This window comes from Mustelus asterias, chromosome 11 (assembly GCF_964213995.1).
Source record: "Mustelus asterias chromosome 11, sMusAst1.hap1.1, whole genome shotgun sequence".
Classification (NCBI taxonomy): domain Eukaryota; kingdom Metazoa; phylum Chordata; class Chondrichthyes; order Carcharhiniformes; family Triakidae; genus Mustelus; species Mustelus asterias.
This window is the reverse complement of record NC_135811.1, coordinates 2,849,279-2,864,008: the sequence shown is the minus strand read 5'-3', so window position 1 is coordinate 2,864,008 and position 14,730 is coordinate 2,849,279. Positions and strand designations below refer to the sequence as shown.

Here is a 14,730-nt window from a genome sequence, read left to right as displayed (position 1 = left end):
TCAATCTGATTAAACCAATGTTCCTAACCTCCTGTGTTTCTTTTCTCTGTGTAGGGAGAAATGCCTACAATTCTATAGCTCCTTATTGCATTAGAAATGCTCTGCATGTAATTCATTGCCTGTGTAGGCAAATGCAGCAGCCATCTTGTGCACAGCAAGATCCCACAAACAGTAGTAAATGAGCATCCAACCTGTTACTTGCCAATTTTGGCTGAAGAAGGAATGTTAGAGAAAAGAGAATTTGTTTTAGCATCCATTACACTTACCACACCATTCAGCTTAGAGCTCGGTTTAGTGTCCCAGTGAGGGACCACGGAAAGAACAGATTTTTTAGAAAAGGCAAGGAGTTGTGTCTAAAGATTGTCATTGTCATCGTTGAGAATAATCCCATTATCCAGACGATAGGTTACCGACAGGACTGTATCAATCGGAAGGGGAGTTAGATTCACTATTGTGTCACTTGTTGGTAGAGTCTTCATTGCCTGCTCCCCATCCCCCCCCCCCCCCCCAGAGAAGACTGATAGTTATTAGTGGAGGGAGTGGATACAATTGGTGTTTTGTTTCTGGTTGTGCTGGTTATTGACAACAGTATTCCAACAAATTGCATTTACGCTGTATCTTGACAAGAAAAGGTTTAGGTACAATATCCTAGCAGTAACAATCCCGACTCTGGGTCAATAAACTAAACAGATCTTCAGCTGTGCTGCCTCAAGGGTAACTGTAGTTTCAATGTAAATGGTCAGGCAGGCTGCAGATGCAATTGACATAGAAGTGGGAGGTAATGCGTTTGTGAAGATGTGACATTGAAGGGCAGGTAAAGATCCGTTGGTCCATCAAGCCTGCCCAACACTCATGATGACTGGAATACGATGCCTTGACACTTCCTACACTCAGCCCTCCTCCACCCAATGGGTATGTGATCCACTGGGAGGAAAAGTAAGACATTGAATTGTGTACTAATGGAGAGTGGTGGAGTAGGCTCAGTTAGGGGTACTATGTAAGAGTGCAGATAACATCATAAAAAGGACCAACCATTTTTCTGGATTTTCCTGCACAGTGGACAGGAAAATAAAGAGAAAATTTGTACAAGGTAATGATTCAGTCAAAGTTATAGTACTCTGTGTGGTGCTGGGAATCTCAAACTAACATGAAAGTCACTGTGTACAGTACAGATACAGCAGGATGATGCCAGGAGAGACAGGAGAATAAAGACAAGGAGACCGGACTGTTTCCATTGAAGCAGCAAAGGCTAGGAGGAGATTTAAAGGAAGCCTTAGAATTATGACAGATTATGATACGTGAACTGGGCAAGTTCTTTGGTTGGTAAGTGTCACTAAGAGAGTGAAGAGAGAGGTCAGGAGAGATTTTCTTATGGAGAACTCTGAGCTTGGAGTACTTTGCCATGGGGCACAGTTAAAACAGAAGCTATTGTATATTTTAAGTGGAGAGTCGGCAAACAGCAGAAGTAGTGGAAGATACTAATCTCTGGGGAGAGAGCAGGGCAGTGGGATTAGTTTGTGGATTGCTCTAACCAGCAGCAAGGACATGCACAATGAGTTGTAACTTGTGTCCCTAGGTCAGAGGTAATGGCTGAGGTCCCAGCCCAGTGGAATATCAGATGAGGCTCAGTGGCACTCTCACCTCTGAGTCAGAGGGTTGTGGCTTCAAAATGTATTCCAGAGTTTCAAAGCACAAACTCCTGGCTGGCACGTGTATTTCAATATGGAGGGGGCAGTGTACTGCTGGAAGAGCTGCCTTTTAGAGGAGATGCATTATTCGATGAGAAGAGGTTGTGTAGAATGGCTCTGTACACTCTGGAGTTTACAAGAAGTGGTCAGTCATTTTGGACTGAGATGAGAAGAAAGTTTTCATGCGGAGGGTTGTGAATCTTTGAAATTCTCTATTCCAGCGCATTGTCAGTACTTGATTGATGACTATATTCAAGGCTGAGATCAATAGACTCTGGGAGTCATAAGAGAATTGGAGACATGGAGATCAGATGGGAAAGCAGAGTTGAGAATTAAGGTTTGGCTATGACCTTGTTGAATGGTAGGTGTGATAACCCCCATAATCTGCATGGGCGAATCACTAACTGACCTCCCAGGTGGGCTCATTGAATACGAGCTCCCTGGGGATTGGTAATTAGTCAACCAGGTGGAGCTCGTATAACGAGCCCTGTGTAAAGCAAGACTCTGAGAGGGTCCACTAACCTTTTAGTCCTGATTGGGACCTGTTGTGCTCACCACAGGCTTATGGTTATTGTTTATTTTCATTTGTGCAATGAAAACGTTTCCTCCATAGCGTCTCCTGGAATAATTATATTGACAATGAGGTATGGCTTTGCAATGCCATTTTTTGGGAAGTTGGAGCCATACGACGTGAGCATTGAGGACTGGTCACAATATGCAGAGAGAATGAGGTACTTCTTTCGAGCGAACAAAATAAAAGGAGATACTCAGCAAAAGGTCACTCAATTGACTGCGTGTGGAGCTGCAACATTTAGTATTACAAAAAGTCTGATGTATCCGGAAACACCAGAGCCCAAGACCTTTGATGAGTTAGTAGAAATGGTGGCAAATCATTCTGCTCCTAAACCTTCTGTGATCTTGCAATGGTACAGGTTCAATACAACTACTAGATTTGCAGGGGAACCAGTGACGGAATTCCTGACATGACTGAGAAAACTGGCAGAGCATTACGAATATGGCTCAGCATTTCCAGAAATACTGAGAGACTCTTTAGTGTGCGGCATAAATGTTCTAGCAACCCAAAGAAGGCTTTTGACAGAACCAAACCTAGATTTTAATAAAGCCATAGAGCTGGCCTCAGCTCGGGAGAATGCAGAGAAAGGGCCCCAAGAGCTGCAAGGATCCTTAGATAGTGACGTGCATAGGCCCGGACAAGTCCCCTGCTGCAGATCAAGGTCCCCAGTTGAATATAGCCCTGAATCCTGGCCTTGGGCGAGGGAAAATGAGCAAGGAAGAAGCCCAAAAAAAGGGGCCATGATAAAATAAAAGTGGGTAGAATCTTTTCAGAGGGAGACATGGTCTTAGTGCAAACATTTGGAGGCAGCATCCCATGGACACCAGGATCAATTCTCTTCGAAACAGGACCAGTGTCCTACATGGTAAATGTTACAGACAGTACAAAGAAAACATGTGGACCATCTAAAAGCAGCCAATTCGGCGAGCATGCCATCAGAAACCCCAAGTACACAGAGGAAGGACAAAACACCGCTACCAACGGGAGGTTGATAAAGATCTCCGACTCTGAAATGGAGACTGAAACAACAGAAGCCCAGCAGAAGCTGTCAGCGAGGAACATAGAACATAGAACATAGAAAGCCACAGCACAAACAGGCCCTTCGGCCCACAAGTTGCGCCGATCACATCCCCACCTCTAGGCCTATCTATAGCCCTCAATCCCATTAAATCCCATGTACTCATCCAGAAGTCTCTTAAAAGACCCCAACGAGTTTGCCTCCACCACCACCGACGTCAGCCGATTCCACTCACCCACCACCCTCTGAGTGAAAAACTTACCCCTGACATCTCCTCTGTACCTACCCCCCAGCACCTTAAACCTGTGTCCTCTCGTAGCAACCATTTCAGCCCTTGGAAATAGCCTCTGAGAGTCTACCCTATCCAGACCTCTCAACATCTTGTAAACCTCTATCAGGTCACCTCTCATCCTTCGTCTCTCCAGGGAGAAGAGACCAAGCTCCCTCAACCTATCCTCATAAGGCATGCCCCCCAATCCAGGCAACATCCTTGTAAATCTCCTCTGCACCCTTTCAATGGCTTCAACATCTTTCCTGTAATGAGGTGACCAGAACTGCGCGCAGTACTCCAAGTGGGGTCTAACCAGGGTCCTATAAAGCTGCAGCATTATCTCCCGACTCCTAAACTCAATCCCTCGATTAATGAAGGCCAGTACGCCGTACGCCTTCTTGACTGCATCCTCCACCTGCGAGGCCGATTTAAGAGTCCTATGGACCCGGACCCCAAGGTCCTTCTGATCCTCTACACTGCTAAGAATGGTACCCTTCATATTATACTGCTGCTTCATCCCACCTCCCATAATACTTCGCCGATCATCAAGAAAGAGGCCTTCGCTGATGCGCTCTGCATCACCTGATCAGGCAGAGTATGAAATAGGAAAAAGGTCAAAAGATGAAGACAGCTCAAGGAGGGAGGGAGAGGCCTCGGACCCCTGGAGGGGAGGGCTGTGATAGGGGTGTGATGGCCAATCACTAATTGACTTCCCAGTTGTGCTCGTTGAATACGAGCACCCTGGGGATTGGTAATTAGCCAACCAGGTGGAACTCGTATACCGAGCCTTGTATAAAGCAAGACCCTGAGAGGGCCCATTAGTCTTTTAGTCCCGGTTGGGACCTGTTGTGTTCACCACAAATGAGTTATTACAGTGGAGCAGACTTAAGGGGCTGAATAATTTATTCCTGCTCTTATTTTCTTGTACACATTCTCCTTGTGTCTGCGTGGGTTTCCTCCGGGTGCTCCGGTTTCCTCCCACAGTCCAAAGATGTGCAGGTTAGGTTGACTGGCCATGCTAAATTGCCCCTTAGTGTCAACTAAGTTCTGCACACACGAGGACGGCCTCAACCGGGATATTGCGTTCATGTCACACTATCTGTAACCCCCACAGTTGCCTGGACCTGCCGAGTTTCACTGGCTGTCTTGTCTGGAGACAATACACATCTTTTTAGCCTGTCTTGATGCTCTCTCCACTCACATTGTTTTGTTTCTTAAAGACTTGATTAGCTGTAAGTATTCGCATTCCAACCATTATTCATGTAAATTGAGTCTGTGTCTTTATATGCCGTTTGTGAACAGAATTCCCACTCACCTGAAGAAGGGGCTTGGAGCTCCGAAAGCTTGTGTGGCTTTTGCTACCAAATAAACCGATTGGACTTTAACCTGGTGTTGTTAAACGTCTTACTGTGTTTACCCCAGTCCAACGCCGGCATCTCCACATCATGTGGGAGGAAACCAGAGCACCCGGAGGAAACCCACGCAGCCATGGGAAGAACGTGCAGACTCCACACAGACAGAAACCGGAAATGAACCCAGGTCCCTGGTGCTTTGAGGCAGCAGTGCTAACCATTGTGCCACTGTGCCAACCAGGTAAGAACATTAGTCAACCAAATGTGTTTTTACAACAATTATTTCATGGTCATCATTAGACTTTTAATTCCAGAGTTTTTATTCAATTCACCATCTGCCAGGGTGGGATTTGAACCCTGGTCCCAAGAGCTTTATTCTGGGTTTCTGGATTACAAGTCCAATGGCAATGCCACTATGCCACCATCTCCCCATGTTCCACAGGTACTGTTTTGGCACCAAATGGCACCTGAAGCTCCAAATAAGTGTTACTGATCTGAATTTGCCATTACACCCAGGGCATTGTGGGAGGCTAGGGAGGAAATTGCAGGTCCCCTAGCCAAGATATTTGAATCATTGATAGTCACGGGTGAGGTGCCTGAAGATTGGAGAGTGGCAAATGTTGTGCCTTTGTTTAAAAAGGGCTGCAGGGAAAAGCCTGGGAACTACAGGCCAGTGAGCCTCACATCTGTGGTGGGTAAATTGTTGGAAGATATTTTGAAAGACAGGATCTACAGGCATTTAGAGACGCAAGTACTGATTAAGGACAGTCAGCATGGCTTTGTGAGTGGAAAATCATGTCTCACAAATTTGATTGAGTTTTTTGAAGGGGTAACCAAGAAGGTAGATGAGGGCAGTGCAGTTGATGTTGTCTACATGGACTTTAGCAAGGCCTTTGACAAGGTACCGCATGGTAGGTTGTTGCATAAGGTTAAATCTCACGGGATCCAGGGTGAGGTATCGAAATGGATACAAAATTGGCTTCTTAACAGAAGCCAGAGGGTGGTTGTAGAGAATTGTTTTTCAAACTGGAGGCCTGTGACCAGTGGTGTGCCTCAGGGATCAGTGCTGGGTCCACTGTTATTTGTCATTTATATTAATGATTTGGATGAGAATATAGGAGGCATGGTTAGTAGGTTTGCAGATGACACTAAGATTGGTGGCATAGAGGACAGTGAAGAAAGTTATCTCCAATTGCAACGGGATCTTGATCAATTGGGCCAGTGGGCTGACGAATGGCAGATGGAGTTTAATTTAGACAAATGCAATGTGATGCATTTTGGTAGATTGAACCAGGGCAGGACTTACTCAGTTAGTGGTAGGGCGTTGGGGAGAGTTACAGAACAAAGAGATCTCGGGGTACATGTTCATGGTTCCTTGAAAGTGGAGTCACAGGTGGACAGAGTGGTGAAGAAGGCATTCGGCATGCTTGGTTTCATTGGTCAGAACATTGAATACAGGAGTTGGAATGTCTTGTTGAAGTTGTACAAGACATTGGTAAGGCCACACTTGGAATACTGTGTGCAATTCTGGTCACCCTATTATAGAAAGGATATTATTAAACTAGAAACAGTCCAGAAAAGATTTACTAGGATGCTACCAGGACTTGATGGATTGAGTTATAAGGAGGGGCTGGATAGACTGGGACTTTTTTCTCTGGAGCGTAGGAGGCTGAGGGGTGATCTTTTTGAGGTCTATAAAATAATGAGGGGCACAGATCAGCTAGATAGCCAATATCTTTTCCCAAAGGTAGGGGAGTCTAAAACTAGAGGACATAGGTTTAAGGTGAGAGTGGCGAGATACAAAAGTGTCCAGAGGGGCAATTTTTTCACACAGAGGGTGGTGAGTGTCTGGAACAAGCTGCCAGAGGTAGTAGTAGAGGCGGGTACAATTTTGTCTTTTAAAAAGCATTTAGATAGTTACATGGGTACGATGGGTATAGAGGGATATGGGCCAATTGGGATTAGCTTAGGGGTTTCAAAAAAAAAGGGCGGCATGGACAAGTTGGGCCGTAGGGCCTGTTTCCCTGCTGTAAACCTCTATGACTCTATGACACAGACACTAGGGGTGGGTGGGTGGGGGGCGGGGGGGGGCTGATCGAGTGGGGAGGCTAGCGATCATGCAGGGGGAGGAAGGAAAGCCGGGTGATCTCCATGGGGGTGGAAGTGACTGACAGATCTCACACAGAGAGATGTGCGCATGTGGAATTACACCCTCCACTGTGAGTTGCCGGCTTTCTGGCGAGCTTAGGCCCCACCCCTCTCCCTACTGGCAGGAAACAGATTGTGCACCAAGTTGCATAAGATTGGACTTGTGGCCTCACCGAAATAACAGATGAGACTCTCCCGTTTTCACGCTCGTTTGGGACTTAGAAATTTTTTGGCAAAATTGTCCCCACAATGTTTACAATGCCATTCAAAACTACAGCTTCATCAACATGAATGACATTTCTAATTATTCAAATAACACATTCTTCAAAGTTGCCGCTGTGTTATAAGTGTCAGCAAGAATTATAAATGTGGTATTTACATCAGAACTTGAGAGCAAAAATTGCTCATAGTTAAAAGAATTTGAGCAGGATAGGTGAGAGTGTTATCTACTCAGTGAAGAACAGCCTTTGAGCTTAGTGGGGACAGTGTGTACCTTAAACAGCTGAATGAACAGCAAGAATTTCCTCTGCTCTGCTGATATTATCCCTAATCCCTCCCGAATACCGATCCATGCTACCATTATCATGCGTGACTCCTTTTTGTCCTCGTCCAATCCCTTCATGCCAGGCTGACTGTAGCAATCCCAGCCCAAACCTGCTGACCAATCACCGGACAGAGATTGAAGAGTGGCGCTTGTCCTCTGAACAGGTGAATTATAAACTTCAGCGAATGAGCTGAGTTTGTGTAAAGGTGTCTTTCAAACATGCAGATACAGCCCAGGAAGAACAAGACACACAAACAGCTTTTAGATTAGTTTATTGCACATTGTATCATAGAATAGTACAGCACAGAAGGTGGCCACTTGGCCCACTGAGTCTGTGCCAGTTCTTCTGAAGTGCAATCCAGTTAGTCTCACTCTACTGCTCTCTCCCGTCAAGTATTTATCCAACTCCCTTTTGAAGGTTACAACTGAATCTGTATCCACTGCCCTCTCAGACAGTGCATTCCAAATTCTAACCAATTGTTGTGCAAAAAGGTTTCCCTTATGTCACCTCGGTAGTTTTTGCCATTATGCTGTCAATAACCATGTATCCAGGTAATCTCTCATCTCACTGACGTCAAATCAAAATAATGATATTACTTTTTCCCTCGTCCCTCCTGTTTAAGAGCTCCTTCCTCCCGCCCAGGGGTTTGTCAATTCCGGGAGGCGGTGGGTGTGGAACACCAATGGACGCACCTACAAATTTCCAAGTCAATGACATGTTGTCCCTCAGGGTGACTGGGCCTGGGTTTACACCCACCTGTCCCCTCACTGTGAGTTTCCTATCTAAACTGTGGGATTAAAGGGAGTGGTTCATTGAATGGCAGCCAATTCTCCATCAGAAGAAAGGAGGCAGCACAAGTCCTGTAAATGATTGAGAACAAGAGGTGGAAGCTATCGCATATAATAATAAATAACATACTTATAAATAAAAAACTATAAACCAGAGCTTTACAGAGGAGGCCAAATAAAGGGTTGTCAAATTAAATAAATTGCTTACAGCTGCCATTTTCAAAATCACAGTCTAGTTCAACACAACTCCAGGTCACTGAATACATGATGATATAACCTGGTGCCTGGTGACTCAATCCAAACTGCGTGTTGGGAAACTGGAACATCTGTAGAACAGGAGAGAGATGCCATGAGTTTCCTTAACTATTCTTCAAAATGGAGTGTTAGGTTTTTAAAAACGTATTATACTCCATCCTTAAATTTACAAAGCCAAGGCTCAGAGTGGACCGGGCAAATCCAAATCCATTCCTTGCTTGCTCCAAAAACCAGATTCAAAATCCAATTGAATCCAATTCAAGACCCACACAAGAGAGACCAACAAGATCCAAGATGACAAAGCATTGCACCCCATCCTGGGCTTGATCTGATGCTTGATTTTAGCCAAAAAGCCAAGTTTTAGGTGTCAGATTGAACACCACTATAAACCAAAGCTAACCAGAATGCTAATTTGAAACAAAGCAATTTATAGAACATAGAACAGTACAGCACAGAACAGGCCCTTTGGCCCATGATGTTGTGCCGAGCGTGATGGGAATTTGTCACAAGGTGTAATGTTTAACCCCTTATATGAAAGTGTTCACGTTCTTTGCTAAAAATGAAACGGTCAAGTTAGGGGAATGAAAATAGCACTGGAATGCCTGGGCACTGAGGTCATTGGGGTCACTACCTTGACCATGTAAGGCAATGACTCTCAAAGGGGTGAATTCTTGGAAGATATATACCTCTCAGATTGGTTAATGACAAAACTGAGGCAGTTTTGTCAAGGATAGATAAGATGGTTGGGGACAATATTAAACAATCACACCCAGGAAGAAACTGACCAAGCTCCCTCGAATGCATTAATTCTCTCTGCTTCAAGCATTCCATGTAACAGCGAGGTCCACATCCGCACCCCTCTCTGTAAAGAAGCTCCTCCTAAATGCAGCTATCTTGTGTGTAATGTCCCTCATTCTGGTCTCTCCAATAAGTTGGATGGAGTTCTCCATCCCCACCTTCTATCTAATTTTGGGACAATTGCAGTGCTCCTGCTGTCACCCCAGCTCAGTACAAGGTGAGGGATTGAGTCTGGCTGGGGTTCTACAGTCTCAGCACCTTGTTGAGCAGTGAGTTACGACCGTGAGCTGGAACAACACGATCATTCAGTTTGCAAATGGGTTCTGACTCCCCTTACATCCTCTGAAAACCTTCTTGTCATCCCTGCAACAGCGACAGGCAGAAAAGGGAAGTAGAGGCAGACAGAGTAGTGTCCCAGGCAGGCACGGTGAAAAGAGTTGTGTACAAGGGCAGCTCAGTGCTCTGTCCAAATAGAAATATGAGAGCTCTTGCCAGGTGAGTCCTTTGTTAAATTAATTGTTCCCCCACTGGCTAAGATCAAGCCCAGGATGGGGTGCAATGCCTTTTCTTGTCAGCTTGGACCTTGTTTGTCTCTCTCGAGGGGACCAGGAATTGGATTTTGAATCTGGAACAAGCAAGGAATGGGTTTGGGTTTGCGAGGTCCATTCTGAGCACTGGCTTTGTAACTTCAAGGATGGAGTAAATTTCTTTTAAAATTGTCACCCATTAAAAGAAAATACAAAAAATCAAACTCAGTGCATTGATTGAAGCACCAACATGGTACAAAATAATGACAAAACTAAAGCGAAGTGAAGAGACCATGAGCCAGTGAAACAAAGCACAGATAATGCTCCATTAACTGGTGGGATCTGCCTACTGACTCACTGGCAGATGGGAGGGAGACCCTCACAATCCAAGACTGTGCCACAATGGAGTGAGGCAGTGAGTGTGGATTCAGTGCTGACTACTCCTTCTGATTGAGGGAAAGGTCACAGCAAAGTTGTGTCAAGTCCTGGATCTAAGAACATCCTCAACGTGCTACGCTTGGCTCACTGTGCTAAACAATGAGGCGTTGTGACAAAATGGTCTGTTACATTCTCTCTTCTCCCAGCTCGGCTGGGCTCCCAAGCCTGAACTGCCCCAACAGGCAAAGCTGGTGTCCAGCAGAGTGGGTGACTTAAGGGAAGAAGGATCTGGAAAGACAAACTCCTGCTGATTTTTTTCCGATTACCAAACTGTACAGTGTGCTGCAGTCTGAAGCACCATGCGGTTCAGGGAAGAACATGAACAGTAAAAGGAATCTTCTTCGAGTCACTCCAGTGAAGACCCCAAGATTGCAGACATGCTTGTAAACCATGAATACATTACCATCAAGCAATGAGATGAATGTGGAATAAATGTCACAACCACATCGAGGAGGGCTGCGGTTGTTCGAGTTGATGCGACTATTTGTCAAATTGCAGCAATGTTCATTCAGTTTCTTCTCCTGCCCAGTCTTTCAGGGGAATCTTGCCTGCATTGTTCAGACCAGAGTCCTTTCTGATATAGGCAGCAAGACCTCTGCCGTATTGGCACCTCCTTTCCGTCAGTCCATGGGCTGTCCAAACTCTGTAGCTTTTGCCAGTTCCTGGAATAAACCACATTGGAGGCACAGGCGTTACAATCTGCATCACACTGACACTAGACAATGGAAGGGTTACTCCCAGTCACAGCAATGTGATAGGAGAACTGGGAGGGGCAATGGTCCTGAGGCACATTAATTCTGAAACAGAGGCTAAAGTTTGTGATCTGTGTCTTTGAGTAGAAAGCTTTAAGTAAACTAAATGGTTTCGCTGATTCTGGGAAGAATTTAAATCAAAGCAAACTCCAGCATCAAGATGCAGGTCACATTGAAAACCTTTTCCCATTGTCTTTGCAGCCAGAATCATTAATGCCCATGTCTCCTGCTTCCTGGGTCTTAACACTTTCTACTCTACCTCACCCTCACTCTATACCTTAGAGGATTACTGTACATTTCACTAACTTTGTCTGGTCTCAGTGATGACACTGCACTGTATGGTTTGGATTGGAATGGGTGACGAGGCACTTTGGAAGAAATAATAGCAAATTGGATTATTATCTAAATGGAAAGAAATTACAACATGCTGCTGTGCAGAGGGACCTGGGGGTCCTTGTGCATGAGACGCAAAAACCCAGTCTGCAGGTGCAACAGGTGATCAAGAAGGCAAATGGGATGTTGGCCTATATCGCAAGGGGGATAGAGAATAAAAGCAGAGATGTCTTGCTGCATCTGTACAGGGCATTGGTGAGGCCGCAGCTGGAATACTGTGTGCAGTATTGGTCCCCTTATTTGCGGAAGGATATATTGGCCTTGGAGGGAGTGCAGAGAAGGTTCACCAGGTTGATACCAGAGATGAGGGGTGTTGATTATGAGGAGAGACTGAGCAGATTGGGTTTGCATTCGTTGGAATTTAGAAGGCTGAGGGGGGATCTTATAGAGACCTATAAGATAATGAAGGGGCTGGATAGGGTAGAGGTGGAGAGATTCTTTCCACTTAGAAAGGAAACTAGAACTAGAGGGCACAGCCTCAAAATAAAGGGGGGTCAGTTTAGGACAGAGTTGAGGAGGAACGTCTTCTCTCAGAGGGTGGTGAATCTCTGGAATTCTCTGCCCACTGAAGTGGTGGAGGCTACCTCGCTGAATATGTTTAAATCACGGATAGATGGATTCCTGATCGGTTAGGGAATTAGGGGTTATAGGGATCAGGCGGGTAAGTGGAACTGATCCACTTCAGATCAGCCATGATCTTATTGAATGGCGGAGCAGGCTCGAGGGGCTAGATGGCCTACTCCTGCTCCTATTTCTTATGTTCTTATGTTCTTATGTTCTTACAAGGCAGCTTTACCTGTGCTGGTGTGAAAGGCTGGCTGGCAGAGTATTGTCTATCTGAAGCTGTAGGTGAAGTCTCGGGAAGCTGAGCATTCAGGCTCATTCTGTGATGTCGGGTCATTCAGGAAGTCCCAGATCAAGATGGTGTCATCATGGGAACTACTCACAATCTGAAACTCATCGAACTGTAGGCGGAAAACTCTCCCAGAATGTTCCTGCAATTGGATCAAAAACATTTCACCCAAAATCACTTAGCATTGAGATAAACATGAGGTGATGCACTTTGGTAGATCGAACCAGGGCAGGACTTACTCAGTTAATGGTAGGGCACTGGGGAGAGTTATAGAACAAGACACACACCATGAGGTAGAACATTTTCTTCCTCCAAACAACAGCAGTGATGACCATATTTAATCACAGAATGGAGCTTGGACTCAGAGCTCACCAACACCATCCGATTGGCACTCACTAATTTCCATGGCCGGAAGGAACACTGGTTAACCACATGGAACTAAGTGGATGTCCATTCAGTAAACCCCTCTTGTGAAGAGGAAGAAGGAGACTTATGTTAAGATGAGACGTGAAGGCTCAGTTAGGGCGCTTGAGAGTTACAAGTTAGCCAGGAAGGACCTAAAGAAAGAGTTAAGAAGAGCCAGGAGGGGACATGAGAAGTCTTTGGCAGGTAGGATCAAGGAAAACCCTAAAGCTTTCTATAGGTATGTCAGGAGTAAAAGAATGACGAGGGTAAGATTAGGGCCAGTCAAGGACAGTAGTGGGAGGTTGTGCGTGGAGTCTGAAGAGATAGGAGAGGCACTAAATGAATATTTTACGTCGGTATTCACACTGGAGAGGGACAGTGTTGTCGAGAGGAGTACTGAGATGCAGGCTGTTGGACTGGATGGGATTGATGTTCATAAGGAGGAGGTGTTAGCAATTCTGGAAAGGGTAAAAATAGATAAGTCCCCTGGGCCGGATGGGATTTATCCTAGGATTCTCTGGGAGGCTAGAGAGGAGATTGCAGAGCCTTTGGCTTTGATCTTTGTGTCGTCATTGTCTACAGGAACAGTGCCAGAAGACTGGAGGATAGCAAATGTTGTCCCCTTGTTCAAGAAGGGGAGTAGGGACAACCCTGGTAATTATAGACCGGTGAGCCTTACTTCTGTTGTGGGCAAAGTATTGGAAAGGATTATAAGAGATAGGATTTATAATCACCTAGAAAGGAATAATTTGATTAGGGATAGTCAGCACGGTTTTGTGAAGGGTAGGTCGTGCCTCACAAACCTTATTGCGTTCTTTGAGAAGGTGACCAAAGAGGTGGATGAGGGTAAAGCGGTTGATGTGGTGTATATGGATTTCAGCAAAGCGTTTGATAAGGTTCCCCATGGTAAGCTTTTGCAGAAAATACGGACACATGGGATTGAGGGTGATTTAGTGGTTTGGATCAGGAATTGGCTAGCTGTAAGAAAACAAAGGGTGGTGGTTGATGGGAAATATTCATCCTGGAGTTCAGTTACTAGTGGTGTACCGCAAGGATCTGTTTTGGGGCCACTGCTGTTTGTCATTTTTATTAATGACTTGGATGAGGGCGTGGAAGGATGGATTAGTAAATTTGCGGATGACACTAAAGTCGGTGGAGTTGTAGACAGTGCGGAGGGAAGTGGCAGGTTACAGAGGGACATAGATAAGCTGCAGAGCTGGGCTGAGAGGTGGCAAATGGAGTTTAATGCGGAAAAGTGTGAGGTGATTCACTTTGGAAGGAGTAACAGGAATACAGAGTACTGGGCTAATGGTAAGATACTTGGTAGTGTGGATGAACAGAGGGATCTGGGTGTCCATGTGCGTAGATCCCTGAAAGTTGGCACCCAGGTTGATAGGGTTGTTAAGAAGGCGTACGGTGTGTTAGCTTTTATTGGTAGAGGGATTGAGTTTTGGAGCCAGGAGGCTGTACAAAACTCTGGTGCGGCCACATTTGGAGTATTGCGTACAGTTCTGGTCGCCGTATTATAGGAAAGGTGTGGAAGTGTTGGAAAGGGTGCAGAGGAGATTTACCAGGATGTTGCCTGGTATGGTGGGAAAATCGTATGAGGAAAGGCTGAGGGGCTTGAGGTTGTTTTCGTTAGTGAGAAGAAGGTTAAGAGGTGACTTAATAGAGGCATACAAGATGATCAGAGGATTAGATAGGGTGGATAGTGAGAGCCTTTTTCCTCGGATGGTGATGGCTAGCACGAGGGGACATAGCTTTAAATTGAGGGGTAAGAGATATAGGACAGGTGTTAGAGGTAGGTTCTTTACTCAGAGAGTAGTAAGGGCGTGGAATGCCCTGCCTGCAGCAGTGGTGGACTCGTCAACGTTGAGAGCGTTCAAGTGGTTATTGGATAAACATATGGATGATATTGGAATAGT

General features: G+C 45.5%; 1 protein-coding gene across 3 annotated transcripts in view; it reads right to left on the bottom strand.

Moving 5' to 3' along the window:
* Positions 1-7,856: 7,856 nt before the first annotated feature.
* LOC144500311 (F-box/WD repeat-containing protein 1A-like) overlaps positions 7,857-14,730 on the bottom strand; it is a 207,141-nt gene continuing 200,267 nt past the window's right edge. For all 3 annotated transcript variants that reach the window (XM_078223003.1, XM_078223005.1, XM_078223004.1), the window contains 2 exons: positions 12,344-12,542; positions 7,857-11,064 (listed from right to left, as the gene is read on the bottom strand). In XM_078223003.1, the coding sequence (XP_078079129.1) occupies positions 12,381-12,542 (162 nt within the window). In that variant the 3' untranslated portion in view covers positions 7,857-11,064; positions 12,344-12,380. The remainder of the gene's footprint in view (positions 11,065-12,343; positions 12,543-14,730) is intronic.